This window comes from Leptodactylus fuscus, chromosome 2 (assembly GCF_031893055.1).
Source record: "Leptodactylus fuscus isolate aLepFus1 chromosome 2, aLepFus1.hap2, whole genome shotgun sequence".
NCBI classification, from domain to species: domain Eukaryota; kingdom Metazoa; phylum Chordata; class Amphibia; order Anura; family Leptodactylidae; genus Leptodactylus; species Leptodactylus fuscus.
Genome location: NC_134266.1, coordinates 210596672 through 210622341, shown reverse-complemented (window position 1 = coordinate 210622341; position 25670 = coordinate 210596672). Strand labels below are relative to the sequence as shown.

Here is a 25670-nt window from a genome sequence, read left to right as displayed (position 1 = left end):
CTGACTGAGGTGCTAGTGAATACCGAAAATCTTCTGTTATTGAAAAGAGATGTAAGATAGCTATTATCAAACTGATTAAAATTGATATAATTTTGCAGGTGGCAGAGACACCGCAGGATTGGGAGGGAAGGGAGGTCCATATCGTCTTGATGCAGGACACAAAGTCTACCAGGTGTCACAAGCTGAAAAAGATGCTGTCCCCGAGGAAGTGAAGAGAGCAGCTAGAGAAATGGCAGAGAAAGCCTTTAAACAAAGGTAAGACGTCTTCTGGTAATGATACAGTCCTGTGACTGCTGAGGCCAGTCAACGGCCTCATTGGACGGGAACTTGGACGTCACAGTTGGCGAGGAATTCCACTGTAAAAAGACAGCCAAGCAGAAGGACTCTGTGCAGAAGGTGTCTGTGTGTTTTCCGTGCGGTGTTCGCACAAATCATGGGGAGAGGAATGTAGTTCTTGAAGTACTTTTCTCTCTGCATGACTCTTGCGGACACTGCATGGAAAACACACGAACCCCGTTATAGTCTATGGGGTCCATGTGCTTTCATTGCTCACCGCTTTTTAATGCACTTGGTATTCTGTTCAGGGCGTCCTCAAGCAGACTTCCCAAACGGAATAACGAACGCAGATGTGAACCAGGCCTTATGTGTTTAACATTTTGTATTACTTATAGGTTGAAGGAAATTCACATGAGTGAATATGATGCCACTACATATGAACGTTTCTCAGGAGCTGTGCGCAGACAAGTTCAATCTCTCCGAGTAATCCTAGACAGTCTACAGGTAATCTACTGCTTGAGATGGGTCTAACGTGACTATGATAATACAGAAAGGAAATTACTTTGAATACTGAATGTTGCCTGTGGTCATATTCTTCCTTATATGAATGTCAAAAGAATGTGTAGCTAAAATACATAACATATTACCTGATCTGTTCTATAAGGTAGCAGTGATGCTATGAGTTTACTAAGAGGACATCAGAATCTACAAGCTATCGTGATCACCGAAATGTGTTTACAATTTCAGGATTGAGGGTTAATCCAGTTTATAATAACATTGACCACTATACAGCACTACACACCCTCAAAGCAGGATTTTGAGGGTGACCACAAAAATACAACTACATACTATACAATCTTATATTATTTGATTTTTTTTTTTATATTAAACTGCTGCTATATTTATTTCTCACTAACTTTACTGAACTTATCCATAGCTTTGTGTCTTCTGTAGTCAGCTTGAACCTAACCTCTGAAATGTAGCCCTAGCACCTTACCAAGTGAGCTGAGCTGCCATGTTTTATAGAAACCGATAAGTCTGATCCTCTAACCTTAAGATGTGTCCATTACTTTTTGATGGACAAAAAAATGGAAATTATCAGATACGGTATATCTATCATTACTCCTGTAAAGACAAAAGCCATGGTGGCTGTGGTATCAATTTTTCTGGACATGGGTAAAACAGGACGGGATATTCATATACAGAAGTCTGACAACTGTATCATGGCAAGCAAAATATTTACATAGCTGGAAAACAGAAGTTAATGCATTAGTGAATATTCTTATGTTTCCATTTTAAATACAAAAAAAAATTTTAAGCACAAAGATCCAGTAAAAAGACAAGGTTGGTTCCTACCTCCTTATACATGACTATTATGATTGTGATGTCCATGCCAGCCACTACACCACTGTGAATGAATAGCAATCACCCTAAAGGCTATTCTTAGAAATATGTCCTACTAATAGTGAGCTCAGTAATACTTGCCACAGTTATTGCGTGACTCCATCCTCTATACCACAACACCTGCCAGATATCTAGTATAGAACTGTGTGCAAATCCAGATGGCAAGACAGGTGTGTTAGAGCAAAAGGCTCTTTATCAATATTCAGGGAGTCACACGAGAATGGGATTTAATACCAGCAAATTACTTTCTGGCTACAAGCCAAGGCTGCTTAGTGTAGAATTTATTATCATGCTGTCCTCTGTAGGGTAATGCAGAGGGTAGATATGCAGACTTCAGCCACCTTCACATACTGAAATCCATTTAACCCTTATCAATGTGAAGAGATCTGCTAATCTCCTTTTTATAAATAGCAATAATATAGTCGATCCCTTCATCTTAACTTGCTATTTTACAAGGTGACCAAGTATATCATCCAACGAGTGGAATAAAAATTCCAATAAAATGACATATCTGACATAAGGACAGTGATAGATTTATTTATCCTCCTTACATAGAGCCAACATAATCTGCAGCACTTTACAGACATTGTCACCACTAACTGTCCCAAATAGGTCTCACAAACCTAAATCCCCATCAATATGGCTTTGCGGTGTTGGAGGAAACCAAAAGAAATAGGGGGAAAATATAAAATCCATGCGGATGTTGTCCATGGCTGGATTCGAACCCAGGACTCCAACACTGGAAGGCAACAGTGCTAACCACTGAGCCACCATGATATACCATGTAAAATATTCTTAATTGGACAAACAATGAGGTCAAGTAACGTGAGACTAAATGAACATGGATCATTAGTTTATTAAATAAGAAACAGGAGAAAAAAAACCATCACGTGACAAGTAATATGGGAAAAATATGCAAATCTGTCTCCCAAGATGTAAACAGGGAGACAGTGCCTCTATTATGCTGCCCTCTATAGCAAGCACCCTGAACAACATGCCCGACTTCCCAGAAGCCTTCACTGTATGATGCGAGGTTATAACCAAATCAATTTCTCAGCTACGGACGGCACCATTTCTGTCTCTTTGGACTTCATTAGCGCAGCCTAGAGAGAATTGATTTGGTTTAAGTGAGAGGCTGAGAGACCAGATTGTGGGGATAACGTCTATCCTTAGGGAGAGACCACCTTCTCAGGTGTGTGGAGACTTATACAGCCATAGTTGCTCCACTCCAAAGGAACATGGGAAAAATATGCAAATATGTCTCCCAAGATGTAAACAGATGTAAACTGTTTACATCTTGGGAGACAGATTTGCATATTTTTCCCATGTTCCCTTGCAGTGGAGCAACTATGGCTGTATAAGTCTCCACACACCTGAGAAGGTGGTCTCTCCCTAAGGATAGACGTTATCCCCCACAATCTGGTGACAAGTAATAAAGATAAAAAACTTTAGTGTGACTTCCGTTGCGCTCCATTTCACAAACTGTAGTGTGACTCCATGTTGCACTATGTTAATTGTGTTGGCAGATGCTTATGGACTCTAGAAGTGAAAGGGTTTTTATTATACTGCATGTATTGCATTTTATATTGTTTTATATGTCCTAATGAGTTCCATTCAGGTGTAAGTAACTAGGTCATACAGATAGCAGTAGTGTGACACACATGTGATTGAGAAAGAAGCACAAGCCTGAAGAAGGTCGGTGCTATGTAGCTGCTGGACTGGTAGAGATTAATGGAGCTCTATAAGGTTACACTGGAGCGACTGCATAGATGAAGGTATATAGCAAGTGCAGAAGTGGTTGCGCAAATGGGATGAGAGGACTGGAAATCTGAAGTGAACCTTGATATATAATATGACAATTGGTAGTTTTAAAGGCATTTTTCAATTCCTATTGTCTAACCTCTGCAGAGGCTTAAAATAACCAAATCTGCAGATTCAACCTCTGTTTGGCCTGGGATCCAGCATAGAATATTTTTTTCGGGTCCCCAGACTTTTTAGAACTTCTGCCCACAATTCAGTATGGCAGCCAACCAGTGGCTGAGCGGTGATACTCTATTTTAGCAGAATAACCCTACAGCCACTGACTGTCTGTGTCGGTAACTTGCAGACAAAGGTCAGAAACATCAGGGAGCTTCACCACTGGATCCCTAGCCAAATGGAGAAGTGAGTATGCAGATCTGGTTAGTTCAAGTCTCTGCGGATGTTAAAAATCATATTTGTGGTTCATATGGTTGAAATAAGTAATCTGTTTAAATTGTTTAAATCTTTTATTTATAATGTGATAATTATTGCATTATTGCATACAAGGTAAGGTGAAGATCAGGGATTGTGTTTTTCTTTCTGTATGAAATAGGTGCCCTCAACATAATACAGGGATCATTCTGTCAATGGAAAGCCTATAGTGACTGTTATGTGCTGCATCCTCTCTGGAATACAGGCTCCTGTAAATGACACCTGGATTTTGATAAAACATGCTGCAGCAAAAAATCTGAATGGTGTCCAGGGTTATCATATCTGCTTTGCTTATCCATAATAAACTTAATATTAGAAGAATAGTTAATAAAGCAATACATAATAGAGACATTGGCAAATCCACCTATAGGAGTCATGATATTAGAGACACAAATGAAGTTTTACTAGGGAACATAAAAGGGAACATTATTATATTACACTACAATAAGGCAGGTGATGATAAATGATTTCTTTCTTTTGCCCCATAGAACATATTTTCTAATATGGTTATTGAATTCATTCACGTCTAAAAATCTTTTTTTTTTTTTTGCCAAGGCAGCCCATGCTGATATATACAAATCTATCTATCTATCTATCTATCTATCTATCTATCTATCTATCTATCTATCTATCATCTATCTATCTATCTATGTGTTCACTAGATTATTTAGTCTGTCATTTTATGCAAACCTCTTTCTTTTTGACATAATAGATAAGCAGAATCCCGAATATTGGAAATTTCTCAGATGCCCCAAAAATGAAGCCTTGATGAAAGATCTCAGTCTTAATTGTGTTCAGACTCAGACCATGTGCGCAAAGCGTGTTTGTTAGAACAACACAGCTGTAGCCACGTAAGATGGAGCAAGTTCATGTCCTCACAGTTCTTACAAGCTATAATACACTTAGGCTAAGGCCCCACGGGAAGATCGGCAGCGCTAAAGAACGCATCACGGTTCTTCCCGCACCGCTTTAAACAGAAAGTTTGCGGAGTTTTCCTCCGTGGACTTTCTGTTATGATTATAGCCATGGAAAAGCCGCCGGCGTTTCCGTAGATATAATTGACATGCTGCGATTTCTAAAACCGCAGCGTGTCCGCGCTGCCATTTTAAAACCAAAGTGGACATGGGATTCACATGAATCCCATCCACTTTGCAGTTACTGTAAAATGCCACGATTTTTCCCACGGCATTTTCGGTCCATGGGGCCCCGGCCTTACATTTTCAGTACTATCTGCACTTGTTTCCTTCTGACCCTTAAACAGGACCTTTGAAACACCTCCAGCAATTCAAGTTCATAGCATCTGATGCTGCTCCACTTATTCCAGTACAGTTGGAAGATTTCTCTAGCCCTCACCATTCCTGAGCAACAAGAGCAGTTGTTTTTTTTTAATGTAGATTGTGAGCCCCACACAGAGCTTACAATGTACATTTTTTCCCCCTATCAGTATGTCTTCGGAATATGAGCTGGAAATCCATGCAAACGGGGAAAACATACAAACTCATTGCAGATGTTTTTTTTTTTTTTGCCCTTGGCGGGATTTGAACACCAGGACTCCAGTGCTGCAAGGCTGCAGTGCTAACTACTTGAGCCACCGTGTGGCCCCAGAGCAGTTAGTTTTGGTACCTAATGTGCCATTTGAGATCTGTAATGTCAGAAGGGCGGAGTCAGGCAGGGGGTGTGATTCAGAGCTCCAATCAGTAGCAGCCAGTGTCAGAGCTCAGAATCACACCCCTTGTCTGTTCCTACCTGACACCGCCCTCCTGACAGTTTAGAGACCAAATAGCATATCAGGCACCAAAATTAACAGATTATTTGGTTGGGAATGGTGAGGGGCCATAGAAAAAATACCAACTGTGCCAGAGTCAGTGTAGGGGCAGCTAATAAATGATGTAAAGAACTAAACTTGTTGGAGGTGGTGAAACACTCTCTCTAAATCAGTCATGGATGCTCCTCCTGACTCCATACAAGTACCTTCCAAGCTTGGCTAAACATGCATGTTTTTTTGAATAGAAAGAGGAAAATAAGTCATTGAAGCCAAAAATATCATTCAGCAAATTCCTCACTTCATTTGACAAAAGTTAAGTGCAATATGATGACACAAATCCAAGCATTAGCTACTTGTCTATGGATCCAAAGTAGACAGATATCACCTCTGGGACTTGTAATTGATCCCAGGCTGCTATGGTAGCATACCCTTCCTGTCCAAAATAGTCTGACAGTCTTAGGCTGCATTCACACTACCGTGAGTAATGTCTATTGCTGTCATCTGCCATAGGATGCTATCAGTGGACATAAAGGTAGGAAAGTAAAGGAGACAGACGGAGCCCCCTCAGTCTCTGTCCTTTCCCATTGACACTAATGTAAGCAGCCTGATGGACGATGTCTTCTCTCATGTTTGTTTACGTTTGTAATGGAAGAAAAAGTCCTGCATCCACTTTGTATTAGGTCAGAAAAGTAAAATGTTTTTTACATTGAGGTGAATGCAGACAGACATCAGATGGAGGGGGCCCCGTCTGCATCTTTCATTTAATGTTCATTGCTCTTATCCTGTGACAGATGAGAATAACGAATGTTGGTGAGATCCTACCCTTAGCCAAACAATACAATAAGTGCAACACAGCTGGGTAACTAATATGTAATGTGAGCTTTATTATATCCATAGGGAATAAGATACCTAAGATAGTTTCACAACTTGGATGAAACCTTGTGTTATCTTATTGCACTTACCTTTCTCATACAGATTAATGGCTAAAAAGTTATTGTAAGGATTTACTGGTGTGAACTGCCTTCAGTTACACTTTTGTAATAAGCCCGAATGTAGATTGGGAGCCAGGCCTTCTTGTCCAACATCAGTGTCTGACCTCACAAATGTTCCTCTGGATGAATGTGCAAAATTCCCATAGACACTTGTAGGACGTCTTCCTAAAAGAATTGAAGCTGTTGTATGGACTACTTCCATGTTAATGTCTACACGGTTAGAATGGGATAAACAAGTAGACATCAAGTAGATCTTAAAGTTCTTATTAAGCCTGGATAAACCCTTTAAGACAATAACAGTCATTATACCTACCGTATTTGATCAGATAGCCTATTCTAATTCACTTTGTTCTCTACTCAATGTTAATCGATGTATGCAATGTCATATACAGTACTGGTTCCTAATTGTTTAACATTAATTTCTTTCTTCATTGATAAATTTAATTCACTGGTGAGAAAAACATCTTTTTTTTCTGTCGTAAAAACACGTTTTTATTTCTGTTCTACATTTGAGTCTGTATAATGAGAGCGGCCATTTACTGAGATACAGATCCATTTACAAGGAGAGTTCAGCTCTTTAGTCCTCACAGCCTTCAAAGGACTTCAGCACCTCTTTGTGAGTGGTGCACATGAGCGGCTCATATACAGCATTGCATGATGTCACTTCCAAGACATGCTTTTCAAGTAATAATTTGTTCAGCTCAGAGCTGGCCAGCAGCATGAAGATGCTAACTCTAGTGAGATTGTATCATGTCTGTGAAAAGGCAGCCCGCCAGCTCTCTATGAAAGAGCCACTCATACATTGGGAGCGAGCGCACCAGTTGATAAGTAAGACCTCTAACAAAGAGAGTATAGGAAGTACATGCATTCATTTATTTGTAAAGCTCTGCAGGAATTTAGCATGGTATTGTCAAGTGCAAATGTAAATAAGGAGTAAAGGAGCCAAGGAACTATAGAATAAATACTGTCCACCAAATTGGTATTCACACACTTGAAGCTCCTTCTGTGCAGGAAGAAAAGCTGGGTCCTCGGTTCAGTATTCTTATCTCTTCATAAGAGTAGAGATTGGTCATAAAGAGTATCTCTTGTTATGGAGGACCAGCCCTGTCTTTCATGACACAGACAGGCTGTTTTTAAAGATCACTGTGTAATTCCTAAATTCTCCTGTGGAGGCTCTGCAGGAAAATGAAACACTTACTGCTAGCTTTTTCCTACAATTAGAGCTATTTATTGGTGGACTCTTACAAAGATTGAAGATTGTCCAATGTGGAGAATCCCTTTAAGAATTTCTCAAGTTTTTTTATATTTGTAATTTTTGTATAATTCTTCCACAAGAAGAATTATACAAAAATATGTAATCTTAGTTTTATATCTGGGCAGGTTGCACTGTATGGTTTCATGTTACAGATGTCAAAGATGTTGCAAATTATATGATCTGTTTTGTGATGTTTTATTTTAGGCAAAAGGGAAAGAAAGGCAGTGGCTTAAGCATCAGGCCATGGGAGAGCTGGACGATACCAAAATCATTGATGGTTTGACGGGAGAGAAAGCAATTTACAAAAGACGCGGAGAGCATGAGCCTGAGGTAAGTAGCCTGCCAATAAGTTTCTTGGATGTGTTGTTCTCTGGGTGTGACTATCAAGTAACTTGAATCATGTCTGACTAATCATATTGGTCAGACAGTGGGTGGACGCCAAGACGGCAACAGTAGTCTTTTCCATAAGACATGTTAATTCTTTGCAGGATGCTATAGGACAAATAACTCCAGCTTGCTTATTCTGCCAGATCAAATTGCATTTATCACCATATTTATATGGCTTCCTGAAGGTAACATACTCTTAAAGGGAGTCTATCATTGGCTATAATGATTTTAACTAAAACGTAACCTTTACTTCATATAAAAAAAAAAGGTGAAAAGGGATATAACATCACCCATTCAGGACACATGATCATGATGGAGCTTACACGTTTCAGGAGACATACACGTCCATTAGTCATAGCCTAAGCTCCATCATGATCATGTTCCTGAATGTGTGACGTAATATCCCTTTTTTGATATGAAGTAAAGGTTACATTTTATTTAATTGTGGCATAGTGGAATATTTTTTTCTATGCTTTTCATGTCTGTTGGCTGCTTTGCAGTCTGAAGCAGTTCCCCTAGTAGCCACACCCTGTCTCTGTCATTAACTGCCATACCAGGTGCAGCGGTTTTCCTTATTTTTCTGTACTGATTTTAACTAAGCATATATTTGCATAGCCTTTAGAAAGGCTATTCCAGACATACCTTATATTCATCAATCCTCCCAGATGTTTTTTAATTAGCCCGCATTTATTGATATGCTAATTATCCAGCACAGAGCTCCGGAGGTCATTATTATGTTCCCTGAGCACTGCTTGTGTGATCATGTGTAAAGAAGGGGTAGGTGAGAGCTAGGGACGTCTGAGGACACAAGCAGCGCTCTGAGAACATCACAGAGACTTCCGGTGCTCCGTGCTGGGTATGGCATATCAATAAAAGAGATCTAATTTAAAATGTCTAGGAGGATTACTGAATAAAAGGTATGTCTAGACTAGCCTTTCTAAAGGATATGCAAATATATGCGTAGTTAATCACTATAGCCAATTATAGAATCCCTTTAAAGCTAAACACAAATATAATGGTGGTCACAGGACAGCTTATCCCATGTCACAGACTAGCCACTAAACTTCAGGAATAATGCATTATTTGGTCACCCACTCAATTCTCCAGTCATGATAAGACAAGGCTATTCTATGAGAATGGCTATTTTTCAGCACTGGGAACTGGTTGTCATATTAATCAGTATGTGCCACCAGCCCTTCTGCACCATGTAAGTGACCCACTAAACCTCCATAGGAGTATAGGCTACATTCACTGATGTCACCCACCAACAGCAGTGTCTATTGCTTATACACACTAAAGCAATGTAGGCGATGCCATCTGAAATTATTCATAAAGGGTACCTAACCCTTAGGCCTCATGCACATGACCATGTCTCAGTGTGCTAGCTGTGTTTTTCATTCACTTCTATAGCCCCATGTGAGCAAGACTCGGGACAGGTCCTATTTCTCATGTTCACTGACCTCAGTGAATGGGGCTGTGGAGGCACGGGTAGCACACAGATGTCAGCTAGTGGGTGGAGGCTAGCCACTGTGATGACTCCTATAGACAGCACACGTCAGATAAAGATGGGAATTGTGCTCCCTAACTCTCTCTCACTCAGTCACGCATCAGCAGCACCATATAGTACATTATATAACAGTATGAATTGTATTGATATGCATAAAGACCTTAAGGATATGGAACTTAATATATGCTGAAGTAGCTTCTTTTGTCTGTTTCCCTCTCATTCAGCGCCTCCTTCCTCCTTTCCTTTCCATAAAGACCTATTGACACATGCAATTTTTTACCTATGTGATATAACTAAATAAGGGGGCCAAATCAGATTCAGCAGAGATTTCAGAGTAAGGGCGGGTTCACACCTGCGTCTGGTCTCCGCTTTGCAGGTTTCCGTCTTCTGCCTGAGAAACTGGACAGGAGACAGAAACCGGCAGTCAGTTTTCAAACCCATTCACTTGAATGGGTTTGCAAAGTGACTGCCCGTGAGCGTCTTCTGCCTCTCCGCGGTGAAACCGTTTTTTTAACTGGACACAAAGTCGGACATGCAGGACTTTGTGTCCAGTTAAAAAAAAAAAAAAAAACGGTTCCACCGCGGAGACCAGAAGACGTTCACGGGTAGACACTTACTGCTGGGTTTCCGTCTCCTGTCCAGTTTCTCGGGCAGAAGACGTAAACCCACAAAGCAGAGACCGGGCGTAGGTGTGAAACCTCCCTAAATGCCAGTATAGGAGAGAGTGTTTGTTTTTTTTAAATATGATTATATTAGTTTATTAGGTTTACATGTGCTTATTTATATGTATAGTGCTGTATAAAATTCCTAACAATAAATTTGGGTGTGCACGTCATCTTAGGCAATTTTATTCTTTTGATCAATAAAAAATCAGCATTTTTAACATGTAACAGAAGTATGCCTGACATCTCTGTCTCTTATATCTACACAGCTTGGAAGCCCACAGCAGAAACCTAAGAGGTTGCGTCTCCTGGTTGACGTATCTGGCAGCATGTATCGCTTTAATGGGGTGGATGGTAGGCTGGAGCGCTCCATGGAAGCAACTTGCATGCTGATGGAAGCCTTCGAGAACTATGAGCATAAGTTCAAGGTAGTTACAAATGAAAATGATGCATTGATGCTTCAGAACCCCAGAGAGCTTGTGGAGGGAGTCTCATATGAGGGAATGTGATTCAGTACATCTTTCCAGAATAAATATCACTCAGTTATACAAATGAAAAGTTGGCTTAATCTGTGGATAACATGAATCAGGGGAAAGTTGGTGGTGACCGAAAATAAATGAATGAAAAAGAAGTAACTAAAACATAACATTTATTGGTTCACTGATAAAATTACCAACTATCACAAAATGTTTTTAATGTATAAAAATGGAGCCCCAAAAGGTGTCCCTCCATAAAGACCATATAGGTGAGTGCACTATGTGATCCCCCAGGTACTCCCCACTGGTCAGCTCAGTTAGAACCCATATAATATCTATGGTCCCCGCCAACTGCACCCAGGAATATAGGTAGCTTGATCCCTGGTGAGATAACTCCTAAAAATCACTCAATGAATTCCGCCTAATTGCGTATCCAACTAACCTATCAATAGTAAAGTCATTACACCATCCATTCACTGATATAAAGAATATATCACAGTACCATGGCTACCAGCCCCATACCACTGACACTCCAGCTACCCCACACACTTCACTAGGGCATACATGAGCTAAGGAAATACTTCAACAGTGCTAATATTCTGGTGGACACCACTAAGTCTGCACCGCAGCTACAGCTTAGAGACAATCTGACTCTCCCCTCACACTCCCTAGGGATGGCTATCACAATCTCAGCGTTGCTCTGTATGCAGAGCTGTCCTATCCCTCACTTTTTTCCAACGCATTTCAACTCTTAGAGTCTCATCAGGGAATTCTAAGTCGTGATTTTAAATGCTCATATAGCACAGCACTAATAAAGAAAAATAAATAGGCTGATACAGGGCTGGAGCGGTCACCATCTAATGCACCTACTCCATTCTGGGCACACTGAGTGCCGGGCTGCATCACATGAAATCATTCAACCATCCATTTACATCTATCTTATATTCAATGCTATCTACTACCTAACTACTATCAGTTGCTTAGTGCCTTAAAGGGATCGTCCAACTTATTTTTGCATAAATGTCACATCACTGCTGATGATGTGCCGTTTATGATCATGTGACTTCTAAGACCAATGAAGCCATCAGTTCCAGTCTGTCAGTGACTGCACCCTGCAGAGAATCTGTTCTACCATTGTGGATGTAGAAATTCTAGAGCTGATGCTTCTGTTTCACTCCCAAGTCTACTGGATCATTGCTGACTTTGAAGAATCTATTTAGATGTGTTTTGTTTACTGGATTTATAGTGCATGGATGAAAACCATGAGAAACCCATGCCAATGTTTTTTTACTGTCATAACTCATATGATATGTCAGAAGATAAAGACGGGTGGGATTACCCTTATATCCAAACATCCATACAACTTGTATGAGTTCAGTTGCCAAGTAGTCTATTCCATATATGATATACAGTGAATAATCTCTTGTCCATATTAACAAATTGTTATTTGCGGACAGCAGATATACAGCTAGTCTGTGCATATCCAAGGTGTGATAGTCCACAGAAGTGTGAAGGAATGCCAAGTGGGCAATCTGAAGACAGATGAGTATCTGAGAAGTGTGGAAATCATTCAGTATAGGGCTTCATATGTGATGTGCAAGAAAGGTGAAGAATGTATAGAAATAACATTACAGCCTGAAATGTAGAAAATGTAGGAGTGAAGTAGAGCAGTGCAAAGTTGTTCTGTACTGTACTTATGTGGTATGCTATGTGTGCGTCATAAGGCTAGAAACTGTAAACTCGAAAGGGCAGCTAATATATCCCAATGTTTAATCTGTATATGGTGAATGATATATTATAATACATATCAAAATGCAGGACTAGTGGTTATATCCAATTGCTGATCTTGTTATCTTATCATTGTTGTTCTTTGTTTTACTTCAGTATGATGTATCAGGTCATTCAGGAGATGGCTACAGCATTGAACTGATCAGAAGTGACAAGATCCCCAGGAACAATAAGCAGAGGCTGGAGGTTCTGAAGGTAAAGAGGCTCGAACTGCCATCAAATTGGCTAAAAATCCCGCAGTGTTAATGATATGTAATAACAAACATGTAAACAAAAAAAAAAAAAAAAAAATTTGCGCCTAACATTGGAATAGAATTAAATAGAAAGGATGAATATTATAACTTTTTCACCTTTTTCTGAAAATCTAAAGCAAATATTTATGTTGGCCTGGCTTTTGGTTTAGATTTGTGTTAGTTGAAGGTCTCGTAGGTCATTTACTTCATGCGGCCTGGGGACCACATGTGAGGCCATTTTCTTTTGTTAAATAATTATCTGTGCTCTATGTATTGTGGGGTGAGAGTGATGTGTTGGCTCCTCTTTGCCCAAATACAGAGAATTCACCCTAATTTCTCTGGTTTCTAACCTATTTTGCTTGCAAATGTTAGACACAGATCTTTGTTAGGGCTCGTTCACATCTGCGTTGTGGTGTCCGTACTGCAGGTTTCCGTTTCCTGCCTAAAACAGAGGCAGGAGACGGAAACCTGCAGGAGTCTCTCTCACCCATTCATTTGAATGGGTGAGAGAGATGTCCGGCCGTGAGCGGCGGTGAGCGTTTTGCGCTCTCCGCCACGAAACCGGGTTTTATAATCTGGACACAGAGTCGGACATGCAGTACTCTGTGTCCGGATAAAAAAATCCGGTTTCGCGGCGGAGAGCATAAAACGCTCACCGCCACTCACGGCCGGACCCAGTCTGTGCTTTCCGTCTTCTGACATGCAGAAGACGGAAAGCACAGAACGGAAAGAATAACGCAGGTGTGAACCTAGCGTCACCAAGTTTGATGCCAAAATTCTGTAATCTGGAGTACGTGAATCTATATAAAGCTGATCATGCACATTAGATAGTTGGCAGCCAAATGCTTGTTTTGCCAACAGCTCTCTCCCCTAACTCCTCAATACACATGTATGTTTTGAATGGGAAGAGGAGAGAAAAGTTGCCGGATACCCCTATATACTATATACTACTAGGGTAGCAGCAGTAGTAGTGGCTGCCACAGGGCCCAGGGCATCAGGAGGCCTTGCGGCAGCTGCTGAGGATTTTGTTTCTTTTTTTAAATAGATCTTTACTTGCTGGAGTAACTCCAGCAGGTAACGGGCCCTATTTACGTACCGATCCTGGCTCCTGCTCATGGTCACTGGTGCTTTCCCCTTCTGTGGATGTGACTGTGAGCAGGAGCCGGGATCGGTAAGTGAGGCTGCAGGCCAGTGACCCCATAAACACTATCATTATACTCATGGGGGGGAGGGGGGTCAGATCCCTGAGTATAATGAGCGGAGGGCTAAGAGAGATGAGGGAACATAAAAAACACTGTTACTTACCTCTCCTATGCTCCGGAAGGCTTCAAGCCTACTTGTGTGATGTCCCAGATGTCACATGGGCCAGGGCTTGCGTCCTTATGCGTCGCAACGCAAGCCTGGCTCATGTGACGTCTGGTCCATCATTGAAGATGGCCGACATCAGCAGGGAGTGCGTTGGAGCCCAGGAGAGGTAAATAACAGTGTTTTTTATGTTTGTATCCTTCCTGGGTTTCCGATTATTATACTTTAGGGTCTGAACTCTGTGTGTAGGGGCCACTATGGGGCATAATACTGTGTGGAAGAATGCAGCGGGGGGGATCAGTCAGTCAGGGTTTTTGGGGAGTGGCCCATGTCAGAAATTCGCTACGGGGCCATGCCATTCCTAGTTACACCACTGGCCCCATACACAATAGATGGGCAGCACATTCAACCAAATTTGACAGGTTTGTCTAATGAACATGTAATATATATGAACGTGTAATTTCACTAGTACAACTAACATTCACCCATTCTTTCTCATTAGACCATGCATGCCCACTCTCAGTTCTGTATGAGTGGAGACTACACGCTGGAAGCTACAGAGCATGCTGTGAAGGAGATAGCCAAGGAGGACGCAGATGAATATTTTGTCATAGTCTTGAGTGATGCTAATCTAGAACGTTATGGCATACCACCAGCAAGGTTTGCTCAGGCCTTGACAATTAATCCTCAGGTTAATGCTTTTGCTATTTTCATTGGATCCTTAGGAGACCAAGCTGAAAGGTAAGTGGTCTGATAGAAAATAACCACCAAATTACTGACTATAAAACATTAATCACAGCATTGCTTTTATTGTTTATATGAAACAATCCATTTCTATGAGTCTGTATGACTAGCGTAAAATGGTTTACCACCTTATAAATTCCCCATGTGATATTCTTGACAAAAGGACACATTTATTTAGAATTCAGTGCTTAGAGGTTACAATGAAAAAAAAATAAAAATTATTTCCATAGGTAGGTTAGACATGGTAGTCTGAGCTGCCTCTCTTCATTGCAGGATATGTGTGCTACATTGGTTCCTTCACAAGTGAAATACATTACCCATTTAAGCTCCCTTACTTCCATATCCCGTCACCCTTCTCCTATTTCTCACTGGGTTACTTTTCTTATATTTTGAAGACAGTGTAGTATTCCCTTTTTTGTGATGGTTATCTTCACTTAGCTTTCATGGAAAATATTATTTCCAAACTGGTCTGACCTGGAAACCTGGTAAAAACATTGCATTGTGCAGTTAAACACAATCTTGTTGCATTGAATAGCAAAGATTTATATGTTTCATGTTACTTTTATGTTTTATTTTATGCCATTTTTTTTCTGGAGAGATAAGTGATTCTTCATAATAAAATAGACAAACACCATATTTATGTAGTCACTTTTTTCCATAAGTTATCTTGTATTTGAGAAGGTGGGAATGGCTTCGGTCCCACACTGTGCGGCTCACGTATCAGGGCAGGTTCACATCTGCGCCCGGTCTCGGTTTAGCCAATCTGGCTGGTTTCCGTCTTCTGCCCTGCAAAACTGTACAGGAGACGGAAACCCGGCGTTCTGCTTTCAAACCCATTCACTTGAATGAGTTTGTAGAGGTGACCGCCTGTGTGTGTCTTCTGCCTGTCCGCAGGGAAACGGGTTTTTTTTTTACTCTAGGTTCACACCTGCGTTCAGCTGTCCGTTCTGTGGTTTCCGTCTTCTGCATACCAGAAGATGGAAACCACAGACCGGGTCCGGCCGTGAGTGGCGGTGAGCGTCTTATGCTCTCCGCTGCAAAACCATTTTTTTAAATCCGGACACAGAGTACTGCATGTCCGACTCTGTGTCTGGATTATAAAACCCGGTTTCGCAGCGGAGAGCATAAAACTCTCACCGCCGCTCAAGGCCGGACATCTTTCTCACCCATTCAAATGAATGGGTGAGAGACTCCTGCAGGTTTCAGTCTCCTGCTCTGTTTTATGCAGGAAACGGAAACCTGAAGTACGGAGTGCCGGGCGCAGATGTGAACGAGCCCTTAGCCAGACACAAAGTTGGACATGTAGGACTTTGTATCCGGTTAAAAAAAAAACAGTTCCCAGCGGACAGGCAGAAGACGCTCACAAGCGGTCACCTCTGCAAACTCATTCAAGTGAATGGGTTTGAAAGCTGACCACCGGGTTTCCATCTCCTGTCCAGTTTCGCGGGGCAAAAGACGGAAACCAGCCGGATTGGCTAAACAGGAGACTGGGCTCCGATGTGAACCCGCCCTCCCATGATGCATGGGAGAATACAGGTGCACAATGTTTAAAGAGTGTTTGGGTATTAATATGGTAAAATCTCCTAACCTGTGACTTACAAGTAGTAACCTATATATCGCAGAATACTTTAATATAATGGATATCAGAACCTACTATATTGACAAATTGACATAAGTAATACACATTGTACCCAAGGTGTTGCCAAACGAGTACTCTGCCAAGCAAGGGTAACACAAGTGACGAAAGAAATATTATAATGAACAATTGGTCATTTAGCTGATACTCCTTGTCCTTCTGTTTCCGTCCTTGGCATAGCAGCTTGTGTTAGTGTATCCTTCCTTGGTCTATTCAGGATCATTTATTCACTGGGCCATTGAATAGCGTGTATCAATTCATTATTCACAATTGAAAGCTTTTTTTGCTCCCACTCTCCATGGTAAAGAGATTTGCATTGCTAATATCCTCTTCTTTTCCCCCTTTAACCCCCAGGCTCCAGAGGACACTTCCAGCGGGGCGATCTTTTGTTGCTATGGATACAGCGCAGATCCCACACATCCTGAAACAGATCTTCACATCCACATTGCTGTCAAATGCTTAGCTGCCCTATTAAAGACTGGTTCTTACATAAGAAATACAGTAGGCCGAGGAGAAAACATGAACTTTAAAAAGAAAATGAAATGAAATGATGTTATATTAGTGCCATGTAAATATCGTAATCTCACATCTAGATCTAATTCTGATTCTAATCTTTTTAACACTTTATTAGACTGTGGTTTTTAGTGCTACTATTTAATATGATTTTATTGGCCGTACTGTGTTGTTTTAAAGACATTTTCTAAACTAAGCATATTCATTGTCAGTATCAGATCTGTGCAGTTATGACTTTTGGCGCTCCTACTTTGTGAAGATGCCATGATGCTTGTACAAGCGCTGTAGCCACTTCACTGTTTATCTCAGTCCATCTACCTACACACCATTCATAAGGTGTCAGCAATGAAGGCTAATGCGGCCTCATCCTATTCGAGTGCACCTTGCACTACCACTACTAAGTAGATGACATGGTAAATACTGAAGTGGCTATAACAGCACTGTGGACTTCAAGTAGTAGTAGCTGATCCTGGCAATGGAGGGAGTAGAAGTCCGTCATTCTGATATTGATAAACTATTAATGTACTGATTCCAGAAAACCCCTTTAAATTTATTATGAGCATATATACAATGTGCTTTCAAAATGGCTGCTATGTATTAAAAACTATGTCTCATCATATACAGCTAGTTGTGTGTGTCATTGGGTGATTCCCTCTGAAGTGACCTCTCACAGTAAATAGATGCTGTTAGGGGCAACACTTTGGGTCAGTGGTTAGCACTGCAGCCTTGCATCGCTGGAGTCCTGGGTTTGAATCCCACCAGGAACAGCATCTGCAAGGAGTTTGTATGTTCTCCCCATATTTGTGTGGATTTCCTCCGGTTCTACAAAGACATACTGATAGGAAAAAAAAAAGTACATTGTGATTCCTAACTGGGGCTCACAATCTACATTAAAAAAAAAAAAAGTAAATAGATGCTGTCCTTCAATGTTTCAGACTCGTCACTGATTCTGTGAAAGTTACAGAATCTGTATTCTACCAGATTCTATCAAAAAAGTTGGATGTGCCACACTAAAAAAAATGAACAAGGACGTGGTCTATTGCAAGCTTTCTATGGCTGGCTGAATAAGAGGACTCTATGTGGGTCAGAGGGAGTAATGTCTCTCATTAGGTAAAGACTGGCACAGGGACATTTTTCACCAATGAGATCTTATTTGCATATTCCTTACTTAGAATTCTTAGCAGGACATGCATGGTCGAGTAAGTTCCAGTAACATTTTCTGACTCCCCTTCTGACTCGTGTCCAGACCTCTCACTGAGCCACCATGGAAAGAAGTAAAAACCTTGAACCAGCTGTCTGTGCATGGGAGATCTGGCGGGTAGACGGGCTCAGCACTGGGCACTCTGTCAACTTACTTATTCGTTTTTGTGTCTTATTCGTTTTTTGTGTCTTTTGTGTCTTTTCATCTTGTCACTGTTTGTCACTCTGGATGAAGGGATGCGTGTGCCTTTATGGGACACTCCAGACGCCTAAGGGAAGGAGTTGTGTTGGCCCTTAGGCTCCCTCTTTCTATGCTACACCACTGCTTCTGTGAAGGTGGACAAGTTGTCTGCTTCCGGTAGTACATAATGGGGTGAGAGCCTTTGTGGGACTACTCCGGAGCAGGAAGTCGCGACTGTCGCAGAAGGCGCATTTTAGTCCTATTCTGACGCAGCTTCCCATGTCAAAATCAGGACCTAAATACACCATCCAGTGCCCCATGTGAACGGGGCCTAAGTAGTCACAGTGGGAGAGGAGCAGCTTCAGCCTGGCCAGGACTCATATATCTCCCTCTCTACTACCTTATGTCACAATGGGATGTCAATCACACCCAGGAGGTGTGAATAGCAAAGCAGCGGTGTGACTAGTCTGAAGCTGCTCCTCGCACACTGTCACTATGTAGGATCATTTACTGCTGACTTTTTGTGCTTTCAAACTTTTTTCTGCTGCTACAGAAAAAATTAGAGAGAGCGCCATGGAAAGGAAATTACTTCTTCCTGAACATGATGGGACCAGTTTATGGCAGAAAAAAACCTGACAGATTCCTGTTAAAGCTAAAGCCCCACGTTGCAGAAACCTAGCTTTTTTTGTTGCAGATTTTGCTGCTGTTTTTTGAACCAAAGCCAGGAGTCTGGATTAAACAGAAGGTAGAAGTATAAGAACTTCCTACATATTTGGCATTCCTTTTGTAACTCTTGGCTTTGGCTCAAAAACCTGCAGCAAAATCTGCAACAAAAAGAGCTATGTCTCCGCACCATGGGGCCTTAACCTAAAGGAGTATTCAGATCAGAACAAGTTACTCCCTGGCCACTGAGAGTGGGGATCAAGAGGGTAAGCGTGCACACTGCCATTCCTTTCACTCCCTATGGGATTACTGGAGATAGATGAGAATATATATTTTGGCTATCTGCAGCAGTCCCCTAGAAGTGAATGGAGTGGGTGCACATACACAGCTAGCCACTCCATTTTTGTGACTGGAGAGTGGCCAGACCCAAATAGTAAGGGGGGTAACTTGTGGTAACCAAAGTATCCTTTTAATATTTGTCCTTAATGTTTCCATAATGCTGTGCTGGAGACTTTTCACACTACTCAAAGAACTTCTTTACTTTTACTTTAGCTAAGCTGCGACAATCGGAGACTTGGTGAATACACTTGTGGGTGTGCAAGTAACCTTCTTCAGCACAGCAGTAACAAAGTCAAAGCATATCCATAATATACCATGACTTGTGGTATTGGAAATATCCCTATTACTTTTGAAATATACCAGAAGATATCTAAATATCATATTAACTTAGTACACAGTCAGATCTATATAAGCGCGTCGTTACCTATGTGATACTCCCATCACATCTCAGCCCGTCCCTTATTGTTGTGACTAGTTTTATTGGTTCGTGTGTCTATTACGCATATTATTTAGTAGGAATTGTCACTACTTTCTCCTTAATCGTGGTGAAAAATGTCTGCTGTGGTCTACCGGTGACAATAGAACGTAAAGGACACGATATAATATTTTCCATTTCTTTATTGGTAACATTTTCCACTTGTGGTTATACACTCACTAAAGAGAGAATGTGCATTAAACTCATCACAAATGGTGAACTCATGACAGGAAGTTTCATTCAGAGCCCACAGAAACATGCTAATATAAAGCAGTGGAGCGCGGCGATGCTACGTAATACAGTATAGATTAACACCTACATAAGGCGGCGTCCTCATCTGCCAATCTGATCGAGATCAATTCTAAACCATAGTAAATTTCGCCAACTCGTATTATCAGAGGTGGTGTTTTAGATGTGGCGTTAAATAAGTTTATCACACAAAACATGAAAACCCTGTTATAAAATTTTGTGTCTTGGTGCATATATAGATATATATTTAATCTCATAGGATAGTTTTACGGAACTGAAGTAGCTCACATTTACCTTAAGACCATTGAAGGGCTTTGTTTTGTGAGTTCAGTTCTTATGGCCTGTTCTGTTCATGTATTATAATCATCTATTCCATGAATGCTATATCCGCTGCTTGGACTAGTCATGTTATCTGTCGGAGTTATATTTATAATTCCTTGTGGGTGACAACTGCTGGTAGCGTGCCTGTGGTGGGATCCTCATAAGATTTTCTCCAGCATATACTCAGTATCATCATTTCTCACTGTCCTGTCCCTGGATTATGTGAGTTAAAATGACAATATAGATTTTGCCAGAGAGAAAAATATTTTTTTCCATAAATATTTGTGGCTTGTACTGATAGAAAAAATATGCGAGAATCTATAAGTTATATTTTAAGGGATGCAACCAAATCATATATTTTCTTTCATACGTGAGTAGCGCAGATAAATAGATATTATTATCTAATACTTTGCTCTCTGTTTACCAGGAAGAGTTACTTCTCTGGCAAGTAGAGAAGAGAGAAGTTTGCTGGGAAAGACACACATATACTGCAGCTGCTGAACTCTGCTACACATAGTAACTAAGCTCTTTTACCTCCACTATATCTAGTAAGATAAGGTTCTTCCACTGAACAGAATCCGGCATTAAATCAATTAGTAGCTGGCAACAACTTCCTCCTATTCCTCCCTTCTCCATAGACTTCTGTGAGTGAAGATGGAAACTTATGCAGGTGCTAATGGAGACAGGGGAAGGGGAGGAACAGCCAATTATAAGTGAGAGAGAAAAAGAAACGTTATTCTAAAATAAGATATATTCCAAAGATTCTTATATGCCCCTGCACTATTCATTTATGAAAAGTTTGATATATAGAGGTGCACTTTAAAGTGGATTTTGACACCTTTCTTTGAAATCCTGCATTTCTTTATTCTTTCCCTTGCTTCTGTATTGAGAGCTGTGTCCTCAACTGAGTACGATGTATGGCCTAGTGTGTAATGCAGTGAAAATAAGGGAGAGGGTGCGTCAAACAGTTATTTCTATGACATGATAAAAACTAGAAACTTGCTTCTGGTGTCGATTGAAAGAGGAGATTCTCTCTTTCATACAACACCAGTAGGAAACCTACCACATTTTATAATGGCTGAGATATAAGTTTTCTAAAGTTTAGTTATGCTTTAAGTGATTTAACGGTATAAGAGAGTTGTAAACCTCTCATAGACCTTTCATGTCCTAAGATCTGGAGTATTATATATTGTTGCACATCACTCCTGACCTTAGAGGACACGAAAGGCAATTTTTAACTGTTTCTGGCACACCTTCTGGATCTATATGGTAGGGTGGACTTGTGTCTTTATTAAACCTTACCAACTACATTACTGCTACTCTAAACTATATTGAAGATATTTGCAGTCACTTTGTCTCCTCTTTTTGTGAGTGCAGAACAAGATAGAAGCGACTAGAAGTCTCTTTCTAGGTGGGGGGATTGGACTCCTGGGACTTGACCTATCAAACATTTAGAGCATATACTGTCGACCTGCCATAAATGTCTTAGATGTGAATACCTCTAAATTTTATGGCATCCCTTCAAAGCGACCCTCAGGCCAGGAAAGGTTATGCACCCCTAGCATACATGAATTGGCTTACTGATGTGCAATATTACAAGTAGAAAATGGGTGTTGTAAAATCAGGAATTCCATAACTAAGCAGGCTAAAACAAATAACTATGAATACTGTTTCATAAGAAGAAACTTCAAAATCTGTCTCCAGTACCATTAATAGTATCTTAGCTGTTTTACCTCCCTATTTCCTCATATACATTCACACTTGGCATATGTTTTCAATAAAGAGAGCAGGATAAGCCGCTACCTTACTTGACAATCTATATTCCACAGAAACAGATGATCAGACATGTCGAAATCCAACATGTCCAATTCTTCTTTCCTCCAACACCTGCTGTCAGGGGTAAGTCAGGATAACTCCATAGACTTTAGATAGTCAACTGGTCCATCTGAAATTGTCAGATTTAGATGACTTTATGTGTATGAACACTTAATGTGAAAAAGCGCTAAATGCCCGTGATGATTTATTATGAGAGACAGCATTTAACTGCAGAGAAGTTCAATCCCATCTTATCCCAATCTTTGTTTCACTGTCCGAGAGACAAAGAAACTCTAGGTATGGATTTTACTTGTTGTTCAAGCCTTCCCATGTTCTTTTGGTAAGTGCAATCATTGATTATGTGGGTAACTAGTTACCAAACCTTCCTTCGACAATGCCACAGTAGTGGGGGAGACCTGAAAGCAGCCTAGGGACTATCTGACAGCAGAGAGTTGGTAGGATTACTGCAATGGGTTGATGGAGAACATCACTGTGTGACTATAGTCAGAGGCAGGATCTTGTTGCTGAATGCTGATATAAAGGTGACTATACGCAGTAGATAGCTGCTGGCTTTGTTTGACCATTATCTCCACTAGATAGATGCCATATATACTGTCTACGGGCTAATTCAAAAACACCTGGGAGGATTAACAAACAAAAGGTATGTGAGGAATAGCCTTTCTAAAATGAGCTGCAGTAGTTTTATTGACATGCAGCACCTTACCACCAGTACTTGGCATTACTTATACAGTTTCCATCTGCTATATAATCCATGGTGTAGCAGAAGCTCCAGTAAGCGGTTTCAGGATGATCACCATTGTCCTATATTGAGGACCCATGTAATAACAAATGTATACTGTAAGCTATGCTAGTTACTAACATTAAAACACCACATGATAACACTAATGTAGCCTTACTCTGCAGGGACATTACTGTATCTGCTGCTACATTATTCAGTATTTTGCTGTATTTGTGGACTGTTAGTTACAGGGGTTTGTGTGTAAGGAGAGAGAGGAGTACACAATGTCAGGCTAACATACGTAACAGTTGTGTCCTACGTACAGTCCTGTGGGGTTTCTTATATCTGTCTGACCTATCATGTTCCCCCCACATATTCCCAGTCACTTTCATGTGATGTACTCAGTAACACTCCTACTCCAATGTACGGTATATATTACTCATCAATACACCCAGCTTAGTGTAAAACATCTTTTACTAGCTCATGTTTACTTCTATTTTTAGCATCTCCATGAACCATGTAAGTACTGTGATCTTTACACATGACTGATGATCATCTAACTTCAGAGGTCATGTAACATATCCTGCACTATTCACACTGTGCATTCTGACAGGTTCCTGTACGTCTTAGCTTTCAAATTGTAGACACTTTTATTCTCAGCCTTTAGCTGTAAATCATTAGCTGTCACCTATTGCTGTACGTAACACACAAGGCACAGTGGGACAGTGTACTAATACTATCTAACAAATTACACAGTGCAAACCCAGACTAGACAGTCCTAAACCGCACCAGATTTATCACAGTGGCTGATGCCGGATCATAAATCGGATACATATTTAGACTGTCTAGTCTCAGTTTGCACCACATATTTGTTGGTTTAAAAACAAATGTTTGGTGCATTTTTGGTGCAATCCTTTCTGATAATACATGCCCCCATTGAGTTAAACCCTCTAACTTGCTGGGCACATTGTAAAGTGTCTTAAAAATATTTTAAAAATGTGATACAAGACATGGAAGCCAGATCTTTTTTGCAACAAATTATTTTGTAAATCTGTTCCAGCGTTGAAAACACTTCTAGTAAGCATCAGACACCGTGAATCATGTCATTACTCGATACGATAAAGTATTGTCAGATGGACCAAAAATTGCATACTTCCATTCTACTTTATTACTGTATTTCATTTGTTCACAAACGTATAATATCGCCATGCCTGTATACCCAAAATAATACCTATAACATGTTTCTTTTTTTATAGAAGAAAAAAAGAAAGCTTATAGCTTACCACCTTCCTTTGGCTTGTCAATTTCAAGTAACCTGGGTGCACGATCCAAACCTCAGACTAAGGCTTGTGTATAGGTACAGACAAAATGAATTGATAGAAGGATCCGCTCTACCAGGAATATTTCTTTAAAAAATAACTTTTAATCCATAATGATTAAAAAACACTCCATAGACAGGAACAAAAGTGCAAAAGTAGGAAAAAAGTGATTAAAACCGCATAGGTTTCATTGTGGCTGACATGTTTCGACACGTCTGTGTCTTACTCATAGCCCAGATTGGGCTATGAGTAAGACACAGACGTGTCGAAACATGTCAGCCACAATGAAACCTATGCGGTTTTAATCACTTTTTTCCTACTTTTGCACTTTTGTTCCTGTCTATGGAGTGTTTTTTAATCATTATGGATTAAAAGTTATTTTTTAAAGAAATATTCCTGGTAGAGCGGATCCTTCTATCAATTCATTTTGTCTTTCTTTTTTTATGTAGATTGTGAGCCCATGTAGGGATTTTTTCCCTATTAGTATGTCTTTTATAGAATGGGAGGAAATCCAAGCAAACACGGGGTGAACATACAAACTCCTTGCAAGTTGTTGTTAATGACGAGATTCGAACCCAGGACTCCAGCACTGCAAGGCTGCAGTGTTAACCACTGAGCCACCATGTTGCCCTAACATTTCAATTTTGACAGTCATGATTTTCTTGTGTTGTTGCAAAATGTAGCCCAGGATCATCAATGGGAAGGGAAGTGCTGTATCAGTCATTGGTTATTTGTATTATTCACTCACTGTATGTCAGTATTTAGACACAGTATGGCAGTATTAGCCAGTTTTATTCAGTTACAGTATGGTAGTATTAATCAGTAATTGCAGGATGGTTATCCTTATCTGTCCTCTATAGATATGACTGTTTACTAATATGTCTGATTGTTATGCCAAACCTTTGCATTATACCTGGTTCATTTGCTGTATCTTTGCATTGCATAGAGTCAATGGCAGGAATGTGTGCACCATTATTTTGGTGCAAAGTAAGGTAGAGAGAAGTGTCACCAAAGGTGCCATGGAAGTGTCTCTCAGCATTCACCTGTGCCTATGTTAGCACATGTTTTACCAGTGTAGTCTAGATAAATGTACATTGAATGCTTTGATCTATTATCTGTGTATTCAGGGAGAACTACAGCAAAGCCAACACCTGAAAAGTTTGATAAGCATTTTGCCCGTGTATTGTACCTGTA

At 40.5% G+C, this 25670-nt stretch overlaps 1 protein-coding gene across 1 annotated transcript in view; it reads left to right on the top strand.

Moving 5' to 3' along the window:
- Positions 1 to 17757, top strand: part of VWA8 (von Willebrand factor A domain containing 8) — a 200197-nt gene extending 182440 nt beyond the window's left edge. The window contains exons 40-46 of the mRNA XM_075265448.1: positions 99 to 255; positions 672 to 780; positions 8129 to 8254; positions 10750 to 10908; positions 12841 to 12939; positions 14785 to 15023; positions 17017 to 17757. Coding sequence (XP_075121549.1) covers positions 99 to 255; positions 672 to 780; positions 8129 to 8254; positions 10750 to 10908; positions 12841 to 12939; positions 14785 to 15023; positions 17017 to 17125 — 998 coding nt within the window. The 3' untranslated portion in view covers positions 17126 to 17757. The remainder of the gene's footprint in view (positions 1 to 98; positions 256 to 671; positions 781 to 8128; positions 8255 to 10749; positions 10909 to 12840; positions 12940 to 14784; positions 15024 to 17016) is intronic.
- The last annotated feature ends 7913 nt before the right edge of the window (positions 17758 to 25670 follow it).